The sequence below is a fragment of the Hippoglossus stenolepis genome, chromosome 23 (genome assembly GCF_022539355.2).
Source record: "Hippoglossus stenolepis isolate QCI-W04-F060 chromosome 23, HSTE1.2, whole genome shotgun sequence".
Lineage (NCBI taxonomy): Eukaryota > Metazoa > Chordata > Actinopteri > Pleuronectiformes > Pleuronectidae > Hippoglossus > Hippoglossus stenolepis.
In genome coordinates, this window is record NC_061505.1 from 16752794 (window position 1) to 16767527 (window position 14734).

General features: G+C 41.0%; 1 protein-coding gene across 1 annotated transcript in view; it reads left to right on the forward strand.

Moving 5' to 3' along the window:
• acox3 (acyl-CoA oxidase 3, pristanoyl) overlaps window positions 1-14734 on the forward strand; it is a 48604-nt gene that overhangs the window by 16572 nt on the left and 17298 nt on the right. Inside the window, exons 5-9 of the mRNA XM_035148726.1 lie at window positions 2813-2887; window positions 10056-10145; window positions 11437-11580; window positions 13166-13254; window positions 13557-13653. Of these exons, the coding sequence (XP_035004617.1) occupies window positions 2813-2887; window positions 10056-10145; window positions 11437-11580; window positions 13166-13254; window positions 13557-13653 (495 nt within the window). The remainder of the gene's footprint in view (window positions 1-2812; window positions 2888-10055; window positions 10146-11436; window positions 11581-13165; window positions 13255-13556; window positions 13654-14734) is intronic.

Sequence of the window (14734 nt, forward strand, 5' to 3'; positions counted from 1 at the left end):
GTTGAACAATATGGAGTTCTTGACAGTGTAGAGGTTGGCAAAATTCACTCATGCAACATTAATGAAGACAGCATGTGCATTTATGAAACACATTTATTATGAAAATAATAAAAGTATAAACACACAAACTAAGTGTACTTACTATATACATGTGTATGTCAGTATACGTGTGTGTGTGTGTGTGTGTGTGAGAGTGAGCTATAACGACAAAAGGCCCCCTGGAGTTTTGGGATCATGTGGCTGAGGTCACATGTATGTGTTAAGTTTAGGGAGATGAGTGTTTGAGTTGTTGATGCCAGGTTAAAGAAAGTAGTTAGTTGCATGCAAAGAAAGAGTCTGATTCTATGATAATCCATGATGAGCTGCCACCACGATCTGATTCGCGATCCACCATCATGATTCACGATGTGGCCGCAGCTGCGGTCCTGATTATGCAAGCGATAAAGCACGAGGACTCCGGGAAGAAGTCAAGTCAGTAATATGTGTTGTTGAGATATTAATGTGATAAATCATGAGGTAGAAAATGGAAGAGGAGCTCCATGTGTCCATACTTTTAGAGACTCTAGGAGCGCAGTGCTCTAGTGGGGTGATAAGGTACTATGAGCTCTTTAAGGTATGATGGTGCCATATTATTCAGGGCCTTGTAAGTGAGGAGGAGAATTTTAAATTCTATTCTAAATTAAACAGGAAGCCAGTGTAGTGAAGCTAATACTTGTGTTCTTGTCAGGACACGTGCTGCAGCATATTGGACAAGCTCCAGAGTCTTTGACGACTTAATGCTGGAGCCCGATAATAAGGAAAGTCTGGATGTAACAAAGGTGTGGACACATTCTGCATCTTTTTGAGACAGGATCATTCAAATTTTTGAAATGTTACATAAGTGAAAGAAGGCAGTTCTAGAAGTTTGCTCAGAAAAATGCTGAACTGAGATGTAACAGGACAAGGACAGACATAAACCCTTGATCTGAAGCTATGAGAAGGTCATTTGCGACTCCTGCCAAGGCTGACTCTGTGCTGTGATGACCTCTAAACCCTGACTGAAAGTCTTCATATAGATTACTTTTCTGGAGAAAGTCACACTGCACATTGGATACAACTTTCTCAAGGATTTTAGACAAGAAGGGGAGGTTGGATATAGGTCTGTTTGGTCCAGAGTGAGTTTTTTGTGAAGGGGTTTAATTACAGCTATCTTAAAAGATTGTGGTACATATCCTGATGTTAACAATAGTACATTACTAAATAAAATCAATTTATTACAGGCAGAATTTTGTAGTAACTTTGTAGGAATGGGATCTAAGATACAAGTTTTGGTTTTGTCAATGACAATAATTAAGTCAGCTGATATAGGATTCTCAGCTGTTCCTGAGATTTCGTTGCTTGATGATATAGTAGCATCAGTTAAGGGCAGAAGATGGTGGATTTTATTTGGAATAGTTAGAATTTTATTATTAGTAATGAATAAGTGCTTAAAGGCATTGCTACTCAGGGATGGGGGAATACTGGATTCAATGAAGCTGGGGGTTGTTTTTATTTTCTTATATGAATGTGGAGTAATAGGGGGCTTTCTTATTCACCTTAAGACTATCTTTTCAGGCTAGGTGATTTTCAACAAGATTGTTGGAGCGCCACTTCCTTTCTAGTTTTCTTGAAGCTTGTTTTAATTCACATGTGTTGGAATTATACAAGGGAGCTAATTTACTATGTTTTACACGCATCTTTTTTAGAGGTGCTATGGAGTCTAATGTTAATCTGATCTGAATCCATCTGATTTGCATGGGGGGGACTCAAAGTTAGTGACATGTAGTAAAATAAATAAATGTGGGGGCAGAGACAGAAAGGACTCACCTGATCCAGCCCTAACTATAGGCTTTATCAAAAAGTAATGTTTCAAGTCTAACCTTAAATGTAGAGATGGTGTCTGCATCCCGAACCCAGAGCTGGTTCCAGAGGAGAGGAGCCTGGTAGCTGAAGGTTCCACCTCCAATTCTAGTATTACAGACTCTAGGAACCACAAGAGAGCCTGTATTTTGGGAGCAAAGTGATCTATTTGGACAATGTTATGAGCTCTTTGATATATGAAGGGGCTGGATTTTTAAGAGCTTTGTATGTGAGAAGCAAGATCTTGAATTCTAAAGGAAAGTCTCTGTAACAGAATCTGTGATCTATGGTATCAAATGCGTCAGTAAAATCTAGCAGTATAAGTATAGAGACAAGTCCATTATCTGATACCATGAAAAGGTCATTAGTAACTTTTAACAGTGCTGTTTCTGTGCTGTGATGGATTCTAAATCCTGACTGAAAGTCTTCCAACAAACCATTACTATCTAAGTAATCACATAGGTTAGCAACAGCTTTTTCAAGGATTTTGGAAATTGAGGGCAGGTTTGATATGGGTCTATAATTAGCTAAGACCTCTAGATCAAGAGTGGGCTTTTTAAGCAGAGGTTTAATTACCGCTACCCTAAAAGCTTGTGGTATGTAGCCGGTTAGCAAAAACATATTTATCTGATTTAATATGGAACTGTCAATTAGAGGAAGCTTTCAGCCATGATAGTAAAAGCCTGAATTAAAATGTATTCACTAATGCAAGTACTTCGAGAATTCATGATATTCCCATCAGCCTCCGCAATAATTTGTTGTTTTCCGCTAATTAGTCAAAGGCACATGCTAAAGTAGGATGATGAACAATAAAATTGCCTGCTAAAATCAGCAGGTTAGCATCCTAACATTAATGTTTATTAATCCAACACTTCATGGCTGCTAGAACTTTTCTTATTGTTGAATTCTGATAAAAGAACATCTTTTGTTTTAGATGTTTGGAGCAACTATTGCCAACTCTGGATCACGGAGACATCACAAATATGTTGAAAACACTGACAACATGACGGTAAGAGTAAGCAACACAGCTTCACACTGCAAGTAACACCACCTTATTGTTGTGTCAATGTTTTTATTCATGGCTAAATATGAAAAATCCAGTGTGGCAAGTTTACAGGGATGCCACACATCTCTCCTCCTTAGCTCTCGCATAGATTTGTATAGGGCAAGTGTGGAATGATGTTAACAGTAAACTGTACAATGTTCTCATACAAATTAGTGATAGATTTCTTTCAAAATCTCCTAAGAATAAAAAAATAACTAACGAGAAAATGTATCTCAAAAGCAAAAGTTATAATGAAACCAGTAGGCAGTGTGAAGGAGAATGAGAGGGGATGCCATCTCCTTAAAACCAAACTGCCAACAGTTACATTTTCTGACAGCACTGCTGGCTACAATATATCATTCACAAACACTACCAGCCCTCCTCCTTTCCTCCACTTCCCACAGTCCTGTCCAGCCATGTCAGTTGGAGTCTGTCCAGCTCGGTGACCGTGTCTGGGGTTAGGTTAGGTAAGCTTTATTGTCCCACAAGGGGAAATTTGGTGTGCATCAAGAGTTCGCAAGGAGACAAAAACACACAGACAACATCAACAACAGTGTGGCGGTGGCTCATCGGAGCGCCTCCAGGTGAACCAGGGAGAGTTGATCTCCAGGTTAGTGGGCCAATTAGCTCTCCCTGGATTGAAAAAGGCAGCAGGAGAGCTGCCACAGGAAGAGATGCACATTAGAGAAACGTATGAAGGAGAAGAGAGACATACTGTATGACAGGAAGAGACTGGACAGAGCTGAGCAGCCAAGCAGAAAGTCCTGGACAATTTATGTTTAGTTATTTAAATTTGTGTTTACGGCCGTGTTCGACAAATAAAGATACTGAATAGCGAATGATTTGTGTATGACGGCTGTTGGGAGACCCCGGTGGCAACCTCCTTTGCCACAAAAGCATCCAAAATAAAAACTAATGTCAGCAAGTACAGGGAAATAAAAAATGTCAAACTTACAAATATGCGAAACAGATGCCAATTTTCAAGAATGTGTAATTGCGCAGTAACTTTTTTTTTAAACAAAAAAATAAAATCCTATAATTCTGACACAATATCACTAATGATGATGCTCAGACTCGTTACGTGATTTCTTTGCACAGAAAACACTGGCTGATTAAATGAAAGACACATTTTTAACAACGTGTGATGGAACCGGACTTTATCAATGGACCAGCCAGCAAAGTGGAGGAAGCAAATGTTACAGACGCAATTCCAACGAGACGTCTATATGAACTTTAGAAATAGAGAAAATAATGGCTTTTGTGGTGTCACACACAGTAAAAGAGACTTGTTTTAAATGTGTTAAAACTGAGTGTTTTTTCCTTGTAACTCTCTTCCGAATAGGTGCCCTGTAACCCACGGCCTGAGGGCAAAAGTTCGAACTCCCTCTTGAGAGAATGATGAAAACAGTCCAATATAGCATTTGCCCTCCGAAGGACCTGTCTGTTATACATGACAGAGAGTGTGGCCTGACTCTGTGTGATCTTACTGGTGATGTTAACAAGGGCCACGAGTCTTGTTTTACTTGCCAGATTGAAGTGTCCACACCAAACAACTATATAGAAGGTTAAAACAGATTCAATAAAACTTCTGTAGAAGAGAGTGATCATCTCAGGAGAGATATGAAAATAGTTAATAGGTTTGCCATTTCATGCATTGTACATTAAACCAACCGAACAGGATTATTCAGTTCTCCTTCATATTGGGTCAGTGTAATCCAAAAACTGGCAAAATGAAGAGTTGTACTCTTAATGAGGTTTAGTTGAATAACATGTCCTCGGCGTGACGTCAAAATTTGACGTTTTGGCTTGAGTTCTTTCAACTTCACTATATATTATCCAGTCTGCAGCAAAACCTCTCCAGGCCAGATCCAGAGTGTGATGAAGACATCTTGTGAATGTTGTCTGTTTGCATTGAGCGCTATTGCCATGGCCACACATCGAACGTTGATGTGTATTTTACAGTTGCTCACATTTTTGAGAGGCTAAAAATGCATGAAACTCATTAACACATCAGAAATGACAAACATTTATGAAGTTAATAATTTTACTTTGGGAGCAGGACCAGGCCACGATCCACTCCTCTAATTACCCATCCACCCTTCTTATAATGGACAACCCATCCTGCTCCGTTTGTCTCAGATCTCACTAAAAAAAAAAACGACACTAAAGTCGGCAAATTAAAATGGATCCCGAATTGCAGATCAGCGTACCTTCATCAGAATACGACCTGTATGACTCCCTGTTCGAAGCCGATTATCCTCCAGCCATCACTCAGTCAAGCAAATGCCAAACGTCTCAGCTGAGCTGCCTGGCTCAGTGGTCCAAATACCACGGCATCGCTAGCGTTTACATTCAACAGGATCTCACCGACTCCCACCGGGTTTCATGCCTCTTCTCCTCTGTCTGCACGAGCCGGAAACAGCGGACACCAAAAGTCTCCTCATCACACACAGCCTCCTCCGTCACTAGCCCTTAGGGCTGCACAATATTACAAAAACATGCGATATGCAATAACCTTGTTGAATATCGCGATGAGAATATGACTTGCCTTAAATAAACATAAACAGTCCCTGGCTATGGATGCAAGGACCAAGGACAGCTCCACAGACCGAAGGAGAGCCATGCACACCTCCAATAAGTCCACTTACAGTGTTAAATCGGAGTCTTTTCATCATTGGCCCTGCGCACTGCGCCAACTGCGTCACACCTAACCAAACACGCCGCCATCTCCTCCAGTTCTACATACATTGTCTAGGTTTGCAGTTTCTAGTGTGTGAGGGGGCATTTTGGGGAGCAGGGGCTCAAGTGAGAAAAAGGGCACTTCTAATTATTTATATAAAAAATGTTTTAAAACCAAAAGTTAAATATAGTATCACATCTCTGACCTACTTAAAAAAAGGTAATACCGTCACACTCACACAATTGTTAAATACCTAACAGTTCACAATTCAATGGTCTTCTTTAGTATTCACTAGGTTTATCACAAGAGCAGGCAACAGCAAAGGAAAATATGCCACAATGTGAATGTTTTCTATGCTAATAGTTTCTAGTATATATTTAAAATAACACACACAATAACTGACGGTGACAAGGACTTAGTTTCAGTGTACCTACAATTCCCTCTAACATTTGAGGGAGGGCTGTCTATCGTGTACATCATGCATCATTAATAAAGATCTATCAGCAAACAACAAACTAGTAGAATAAATAGTTATTAGATGAGGAGCCTACAATCAAAATTATGCAGTTTAAGGCAGGGCACTACAGGCAAAAACATAGTTTTTTCGTGTGCTGGTCAATTTTGAGATTTTGGTCTATTTTGCTCCCATGTCTTCTTTCTCCCTAATGGAAAGAACTTCCCAAAAACCACATTTAGATGTCTGTTTGCTAGCAAGAAACAAGTTAACTATATTTGTCTTTAGGCTAATTTGCTGTAAACTGGAGGCACTGGTAGCTTAGTCCTTTGTTCATCACCTCTCCACACAAGCAAAAAACCCACAACAGCTGGAACAGGAGGAGGGAGGTGCTGCCTGCCTGTCTGACATGACTGCCGATGACTGTGTACTCACTAGAGGTGTGCATCTTCACTAGCCTCACGATTCGATTACGATTCAGCAGTCAACGATTCGAATGCACAACGATGCATCTCGATGGATTTCAATGTATCACATCCACAAATTCTTATATTACTGCACATGGCTGCTTTTGCATCAGTTAATATCACTTAATACAATCAGACAATTTGAACGCCCTTTTTTTATATAGATAGGGCTTTAAAAAGTATTAGACTGTTACTGTTATTACACGTGTGCTGTAATTAAAAAATTAAGGTTTTCAATTCAAAAATCAGACTAGTGAGTCTATGATAGTGGTCAGTGCTCTCCACACTGATTTGACATTCATTCAGTTTAGACTTTAGACTTAAGACAGTTTAGATTATAGCCTTTACTGCATCAAGATGGCCCCACCTGGCCCCTCCCCTTGGCAGCGCCACTGCACTGAGGTGCATTACTCCGTAGGTCAAGAAGTGACTCTGCTCCTCTGATGTTTTCTAATCACTCACACTTAGAACTGATCTTTATAAAAACCTGCTGAATTCATATTTATGTTCCTGGATAAATGCAACAAAGAAGTTAAAACACAGCGTTGCTTCTTAACCCTGATGTCCTGACTGTGCGCTTGATATTTTGATTGTTTATTCAATCAATATACACTGCTCAAAAAAATACAACACTTAACACTTAAATCACACATCAGATATTGATGAACGAATTATTCAAGTTGAAAAACTTTACTGATGTACATTCTATAATTTGTTGAGAACAAAATTATACAACAACAGTCAATGGAAACCAAAATCCTTAACCCACTGAGGGCTGGATTCAAAATCATACCGAAAATCGAAGAAAAAAACTAAAATCAAAGGGGGATCCAACTTGCGTGACTTTTATCATAGCAACTCATAATGTTACTCAGTACTGTGTAGGGCCCCCACGTGCCTGTATGCACACCCGACAATGTCTTGGCATGCTCCTGATGAGTTGGTGGATGGTGTCCTGGGGGATCTCCTTCCAGACCTGGATCAGGGCATCAGTGAGCTTCTGCACAGTCTGTGGCGGTACTTGGCAGCGTTGGATGCACCGATACATAATGTCCCATAGGTGCTCAATTGGATTTAGGTCAGAGGAACAAGAGGGCCAGTCAAAGGCATCAATGCCTTCGTCATAAAGGAACTGCCTACACACTCTGGCAACATGAGGCCGGGCATTGTCCTGCACCAGGAGGAAGCCTGGGCCAACTGCACCAGAGTAAGGTCTCTCTGAGGATTTCATCCCGGTACTGTTGGCTATGACATGGAGGTCTGTGCGACCCTCCAAGGATATGCCTCCCCAGACCATCACTGGTCATGCTGGATGATGTTACAGGCAGCATAACGTTCACCACAGCTTCTCCAGACTCTTTCATGCCTGTCACATGTGCTCTCTCAGTGAAGAGAACGGGGTGCCAATGGCAAACCTTCCAATTCTGGCAAATGCCAATCGAGCTGCACGGTGCTGGGCTGTGAGCACAGGTCCCACTAGAGGACGTCGGGCCATCGTGCCACCCTCATGGAGTCTGTTTCTGACAGTTTGGTCAGAAACATGCACACTAGTAGTCATTTTGTAGGTCTCTGGCAGTAGTCCTCCTGTTCCTCGTCGCACAAAGAACTAGATACTGGTCCTGCTGCTGGGTTAAAGACCTTTTAATTTTGCACCAAAGAAGGTGAAACTGATTCATTATCACTTGTGCTTCCTAAATGGACAGATTGACAACCCTGGAATTCAACTGAATTGCTGTTATACTGTGATGATTAAGTGTACCCTTAATTTGGAGTTTAATATTCATTTATAAAAATAAGCACCCCAGAAAAAGGGCAGGGGCTCAAGCCCCTTTGATGTCTCTCTCTCTCTCTCTGTGTGTGTGTGTGAGTGTGTGAGTGTGTGAGTGAGAGAGAGAGAGAGAGAGAGAGAGAAAACAACAACTTTATAAGGCACTATTTTTAACTGTATACATTGTACCAGTCAACACCTAATAAATTATTTAAATAAACACATTTCGGCAATAAATAAATAAATAAATAATTCAAACAAGTTAATCAGCATAAACATGTTCTCCAGCTGCCACAGAACATAAAATCTTTTGAAAACACCAGAGATCATTAAAAGAGTCCAGGTCACCGGATGCTTTGTAAAAACTAAAATCAACCAATACTGGATCTAATCATGTTGACACAGACAGGGAGCAACTCAATGTGAAGGTTTTCCTCTACCTTCCTCTTCCTGGTAATATACACTGCCATCTTGGCCTGCCCTAAAACAAAGTTTAAAGGTGGCTTTTAAGTTAGTGCTGGCGAGTATATCTAAAACCATAAATAAAAAACAACTTGTAAAAACAGAAACAATTCTGACAGACGGTGACATTCAAAAACAGTGAAAAGACAGTTTCTCTCCTGCCACAGAATGGGCATTTGTCCTCCACTGTTTGTTTAATTAAGGAGACAAAAGCGTTCAGTGCCGTGATGGCGTGGAGCACCCTCCACTGTGGAGGTTTGTACAACGACCTCCACTGAGGTCCGGATCCTTGGTCCAGACCCAGATAGCTCCTACAAGGAGTGTCAGTTCGTCCATTAAGTTTCTTTCTGTTTAGTGTTTTCACCATTAGTTTGTAAAAGGTTTTTCCGGAAGCTCCCTCCAGGGAGACAGGGTGAGCTGGCTGCAACAGAGGCCCAGAAGACTCTTTTGTATCCAATGCCAGGGAAGTGGCTGGAACATTTGGGGAAATAGTTTTACCCCAAGGATTGCCTTGCAGGCTTTGGCATCGCTATGCCATGACCCTGAGTTCTTTCTTTTTTGTGAAATTTTGAACAGTTCATCATCACTCATGTCTTCATCCAACTCCTCAAACACCATCATTTCAACGCTGGTTTTTCCTGAGTTGCGTTCATTTCCCTCCCTTCATTCACAGTTATTTCTCAAACACCATTTTAACCGTTGACACAATTTGTCCATAGCGGGAAAGTTTCTTCACCAGAATTTCATTCTTTATAAAGGAATGTGTGTTGGAGATTATCACCTTATCACCACTACTTTCTCCACCACCTCGCTCACCTTCGCCGTATTCTCTAGGAACATTACAATGGCGCCGTTCATCCTAGAGGCCGACTTGACCGAGTCACACCCGACCACCTCCCACACAGCCAGCGCGGCCTCCGCCACACTACATGCCACCGAGGGGCACCGGCATGGTGCCTGTTAGCACACACAAACACTCACTCACCCTGCACTGGTAACTAATGGGGTGGCGGTGATGGAGAGCAGTCACTCTTCCACCAGAAGTTCGGCGGTTCGATTCCCAGTCTTCCCCATCTGCATGCCGAAGCGTCATGCTGAACCCTGAAGGACCCCTCATAGATGTTGAATGCACAAATTGGAAGGTGCTTTGGATAAAAGCGTCAGCTAAATTACATGTCATGTAATGTAACATCATATTACTGTTTCACAGATTTTGCAGGGAGATGTCAGTGCAGGCTTCAGTTTACAGGTTTTACACAGTTGTTGCAACCTTACCTTTTACTGCATGTATCTGTTTATAGACATTTGGATGCTTTGCACTGACTGAACTGAGTCATGGCAGCAACACCAGAGCCATGAGGACCACAGCCACGTATGACCCGTCTACCCAGGTTTGCACATACACTATTTGAGGATTTAAACATTGTGTTTGTGTCTGTCCTTTAAATAGACAGATTCTGACATTTTTTGATTTTTAGATTTGGTATCCTTAAATATTACTTTTACGATTAAAATTAAAATTAGAATGGATTCACGATTTCTCCTCAAACAAGTTGATGTCAATGTGGAGAGGGCTATCAGTCTTTACACCAGTGGTTCCCAAACTTTACAAATACAGAAATGTTAAACTTAAGATTCTATAATTATACTATAACAGTGATGGTCTTACCGAACCACTGAGACTGAGATTAACTGAAAATTAATTTATTTAGCTGAATGTAATACTACATAGCAAAGATTCCCAAAATCAGTGCTAACTATTAATGACTTGTCCATGTTACTTACCATATTTTGGTCCTCAGACTAGGGCTGCATGATATTAGGTAAACATGCGATATGCGATAACGTTGTTTAATATTGCGATGACTATGTGACTTTAAATAAATAAACAAACAGTCCCTGGCTATTGACTCAGAGACCACGGAGAGCTCCAGTTGTTTTTACCCAGACTGGCGTGCGTGCGTGCGAGCAATGAGTGGTTCATGAATGCTCGGCTCTTAAGAAAGATTGAACTCATTTACAAAAGTATTGATCATTATGTGATGATCAGTGTTGATATTTTGGGGAAAGCAAATCAACTTTTAAACTGTAGCGTGTCAGAGACGTCAGCTGAGTGAGAGAGAGAGATACACACAGAGCTTCAGAGTGTGTGTGTGTCTGTGCGCTGTTACTTGCCTCAGGTTCTGGGATCATAAATAAGCTTCACAATTAATTTATATAATCAACCAATCATAGTGCTGACCCTGGACAAACAGGATCAATAAAAGTTTCCAGAAATAGAGTTTAGTCAGAGGAGGCGGAGCAATCTCTTTTTTCAAATTCTCTATTTTCTCTCTATTCTCTTATTATTCTCTTCTCAATATTAATTGACAGAAAACCCCATCAATGATCTGAATGTCTTTAAATTATCATCTAGGGCAGCAGGGCTCCGTCTGATTGGCCAAATATATTGACATGGAGAGCGTGAATGCGTGGCGCATCGAACAAGATTTATCCCAATTTCTTATGTATTTTTTCGATATGTCTATCACATTAATATCGCGATGACGATAGATTTTCCATATATCGTGCAGCCCTTCCTGGTTTACTGGATACTTTGCCTCGTAAAAATTTAATTTGGAAGTTATTTGGGAAATCAGGATTCTACATCACTGTTGCAAACAGTAACCTTTCTGTCTGTAGGAATTTGTGATCAACTCTCCAGACGTTGAGGCTGCCAAGTTCTGGGTGGGGAACCTTGGTAAGACTGCCACCCATGCAGTGGTGTTTGCCCAGCTCTACACCCCTGACCAGGTTTGCCACGGCCTGCACTCCTTCATCGTCCCGGTAAGACCTTTGACCACTGACCGAGTAATAACTGATTGCATTATTAGATGCTGTCATCTGATGTGATGTTTAGACCTTGTATTAACATCTGTCCTGAGAGATCCGATGACCAGTGTTTACCCAGTCTGTGTATGTATGTATCAGATGTTGTTGTAATTATGTGCGTCAGTGTTGTGTGTCTGTGCCGGTGCGAATGAGAGAGTGGTAGAGTGAGAGAGTAGTCAAGAGGGGCTGAGTGAATCAATGCTATGAATACATATTTATTACAAGTTTAAGAAAAGTATCAATATTATGTGCTGGTCAGTGTTCATATTGTGGTATTGGTCACGAACAAATACAAACTTTTGTGTGCCAGAGGATGTCAGTTGTGAAGGTGATCCTTCATATGTGGCCCTGGATGCAAATGACAGGGAAAAGAAAAAACGATCCTGTGACAAACAGGAAGCCAGTGTAGGAGGCACAAAATGGGTGTGATATGGTCTCTTTTTTTTCGTAGTCAGCAAGCGAGCAGCAGCATTTTGGACTAGCTGCAGGCGTTTAATGGAGGATTGGTCTAAGCTTACATACAGGGAATTGCAATAATCAAGACGGGAGGTTATGAACGCATGGATAACTCTCTCTAGGTCTTTTGTGGGAGGTAGGCCTTTACCTTGGCTATTTGTCTTAGTTGAAAAAAGCTACCTCTGACTACTGAGGAAATTTGCTTTTCAAAATTTAAAGCCCTGTCAAAAAGAACACCAAGACTCTTTACAGTGGAGTGAGTATTAGGAGCCAAAGGCCCAAGGTTGTCCACATCTTGCAGTTCTGATTGTCCAAATATGATAACCTCAGTCTTATTGTTGTTTAATTTGAGAATTTGGAAAATTTAAGAAAGGAATCGCAGAGGACAGGTGTAGGCAGAATAGGAGTAGGACTACCGGGGGTTTATGATATTATTAAAAATATTAAAAAGAACCTGAGGCCTGTGATAGTTATTGGAGACCAGGTTAGATATAAACGTAGTTTTTGCCGATTTTACCGCTTTCTGGTAGTCAGATAGACTGCTCTGTAAGATTTCATATGATACTCTGAGTTGGTCCTTTTTCCACCTTCTCTCTTCTTGCCGACATGCAGGAGTAAGGACTCTGACACGAAACAAACCAACTGCTTGTTCACGTTAACGAGTTTTCCTCCATCATCTCCGCTTCACTTTCTGTTTCTCCCTGTGTGTGTGAGTGTAAACTCTGCATCGCTCCCAGAGATGAGAGAGAGACCAGTTAAATGTTAGAGGCACAGTTGCAAACTGGTGCGAGCAGGGAAAATCTTATTTGTACTTCACAGATAATCGCACATGTGTATATGTTTTTTTTTGTATTCATGAATCACCTCGCGGGCCAGATCAAACAATACTCTAGATTTAATTGTTGTTACTATGTTTAATGATACACAAGATAAAGGTAAAATTCAGAAAAGAGATTGGAAGTTGCAGAGCCACAAGGCTTAGTAGCCACCAAGTGATAGTAATTATCCTAGAAATAGAAAGTACAGGTTAAATGACTGAGTACCCTGAGTGAAAACTATTAAGTCTATAACCATTGTGTTACAGTTGAGGGACACAAAGACCCTGCTGCCTCTGCCGGGTGTAATGGTTGGAGATATTGGCAAGAAGCTGGGCCAGAATGGACTGGATAATGGGTAGGTGACTGAGAGAGATTTTTTGCCCACTTTATCTTTCTTTAGTTAGTGTTTACAGTTGCAGATATAGTCCAAGGCTTTGCAAGTTGATAAATAATTTCCATTAATTTTTAGAGAGAATTCTTTTAGTTCTTTTCCGTTGTGTGTTGGGACGTTATCAATACGCCCACTCGCTCATGTGTGTAATAGTGTGTGAGTATTATGTAAAACATTTGAGTGGTCGGGAATACTAGATCCGTGCAATATAAATACAGTCCATTTACTAAATGCACTTCATTTTTGTCAATGTCTTTCCCTATCAGGTTTGTTATGTTCCACAATGTGAGGATCCCACGGGAGAACCTACTGAATAAGACAGGAGATGTTACTTCTGATGGCCACTACATTACACCATTCAAGGTTAGTGAGGATTTTTCACTTAATACCATTCAGAGTCTCGTCTGACAAATATTAAATAAAAAAAAAATACATTGAAAACAATAATATGAGTAATAATAGTCACTATGGCACTTGACGATGCCACAGGGGTCTCACCACAACAGCCAGAGACAAACCAGTTGCTTTCAGGTGAGCATTCTTCAATAAAAGAATGCTCACCTACATAAATTCAACAACTTCAACTCAAAGTGTCCAGCAATTTCTGCTGGCCTGGCAGCACAGCTCAGTCTTTTCCATGAGGCTCTTGTGCTTCTCTCCTTCCCATCTCTGTGTCTCCTTGTGTCTTTACCATGTGTCTCGCTCTGGCAGCTCAGCTGCTGCCTTTTGAAACCAGGGAGTGTTCACCTGTGGGTTCTCTCTGAGCCCCCTCCATGCCCACAATCACAAAAAATCAAGCACTACACAAAAAGGCTGTAGTTCAATTCACTATTACATATTTGTATTCAAAGCAAACAAGCATATATGCAAATTTGTGTGTCTGTTAGGAAAAAATCAATCGTCATTGCGATATCAATGTGCGTGATAGACACATTGCAAAAGACGGCAAAAACTGCGATAAATAGTGTTCTATGCGCCACGCAGCCACGCTCTGAGTACCAATATATTTGGCCAATCAGATGGAGCTATGCTGCCCTAGATGATAATTTAAAGACATTCCGATCATTGACAGGGTTTTCTGTCTGAGTCATTGTCGTAAGAAGGGAATAAGAAGAGGAAACAGAAAAAACAGAGATTTTTATAACATAGATTGCTCCGCCTCCTCTGACTAAAGTCTATTGTGGAAACTTCTATTGATCGCATTTGCCCCGAGTCAGGTTCACAGACGCCACTACTGTGTGTGTGTGTGTGTGTGTGTGTGTGTGTGTGTGTGTGTGTGTGTGTGTGTGTGTGTGTGTGTGTGTGTGTGTGTGTGTGTGTGTGTGTGGCGTGCGTGCGTGCGTGCGTGCGTGCGTGCGTGCGTGTCTCACATTATGATCAATACTTTTATTAATGAGTTAAATCTTTCTTCAGAGCAGCGCATTCATCAGCTGTCCCGTTCGCT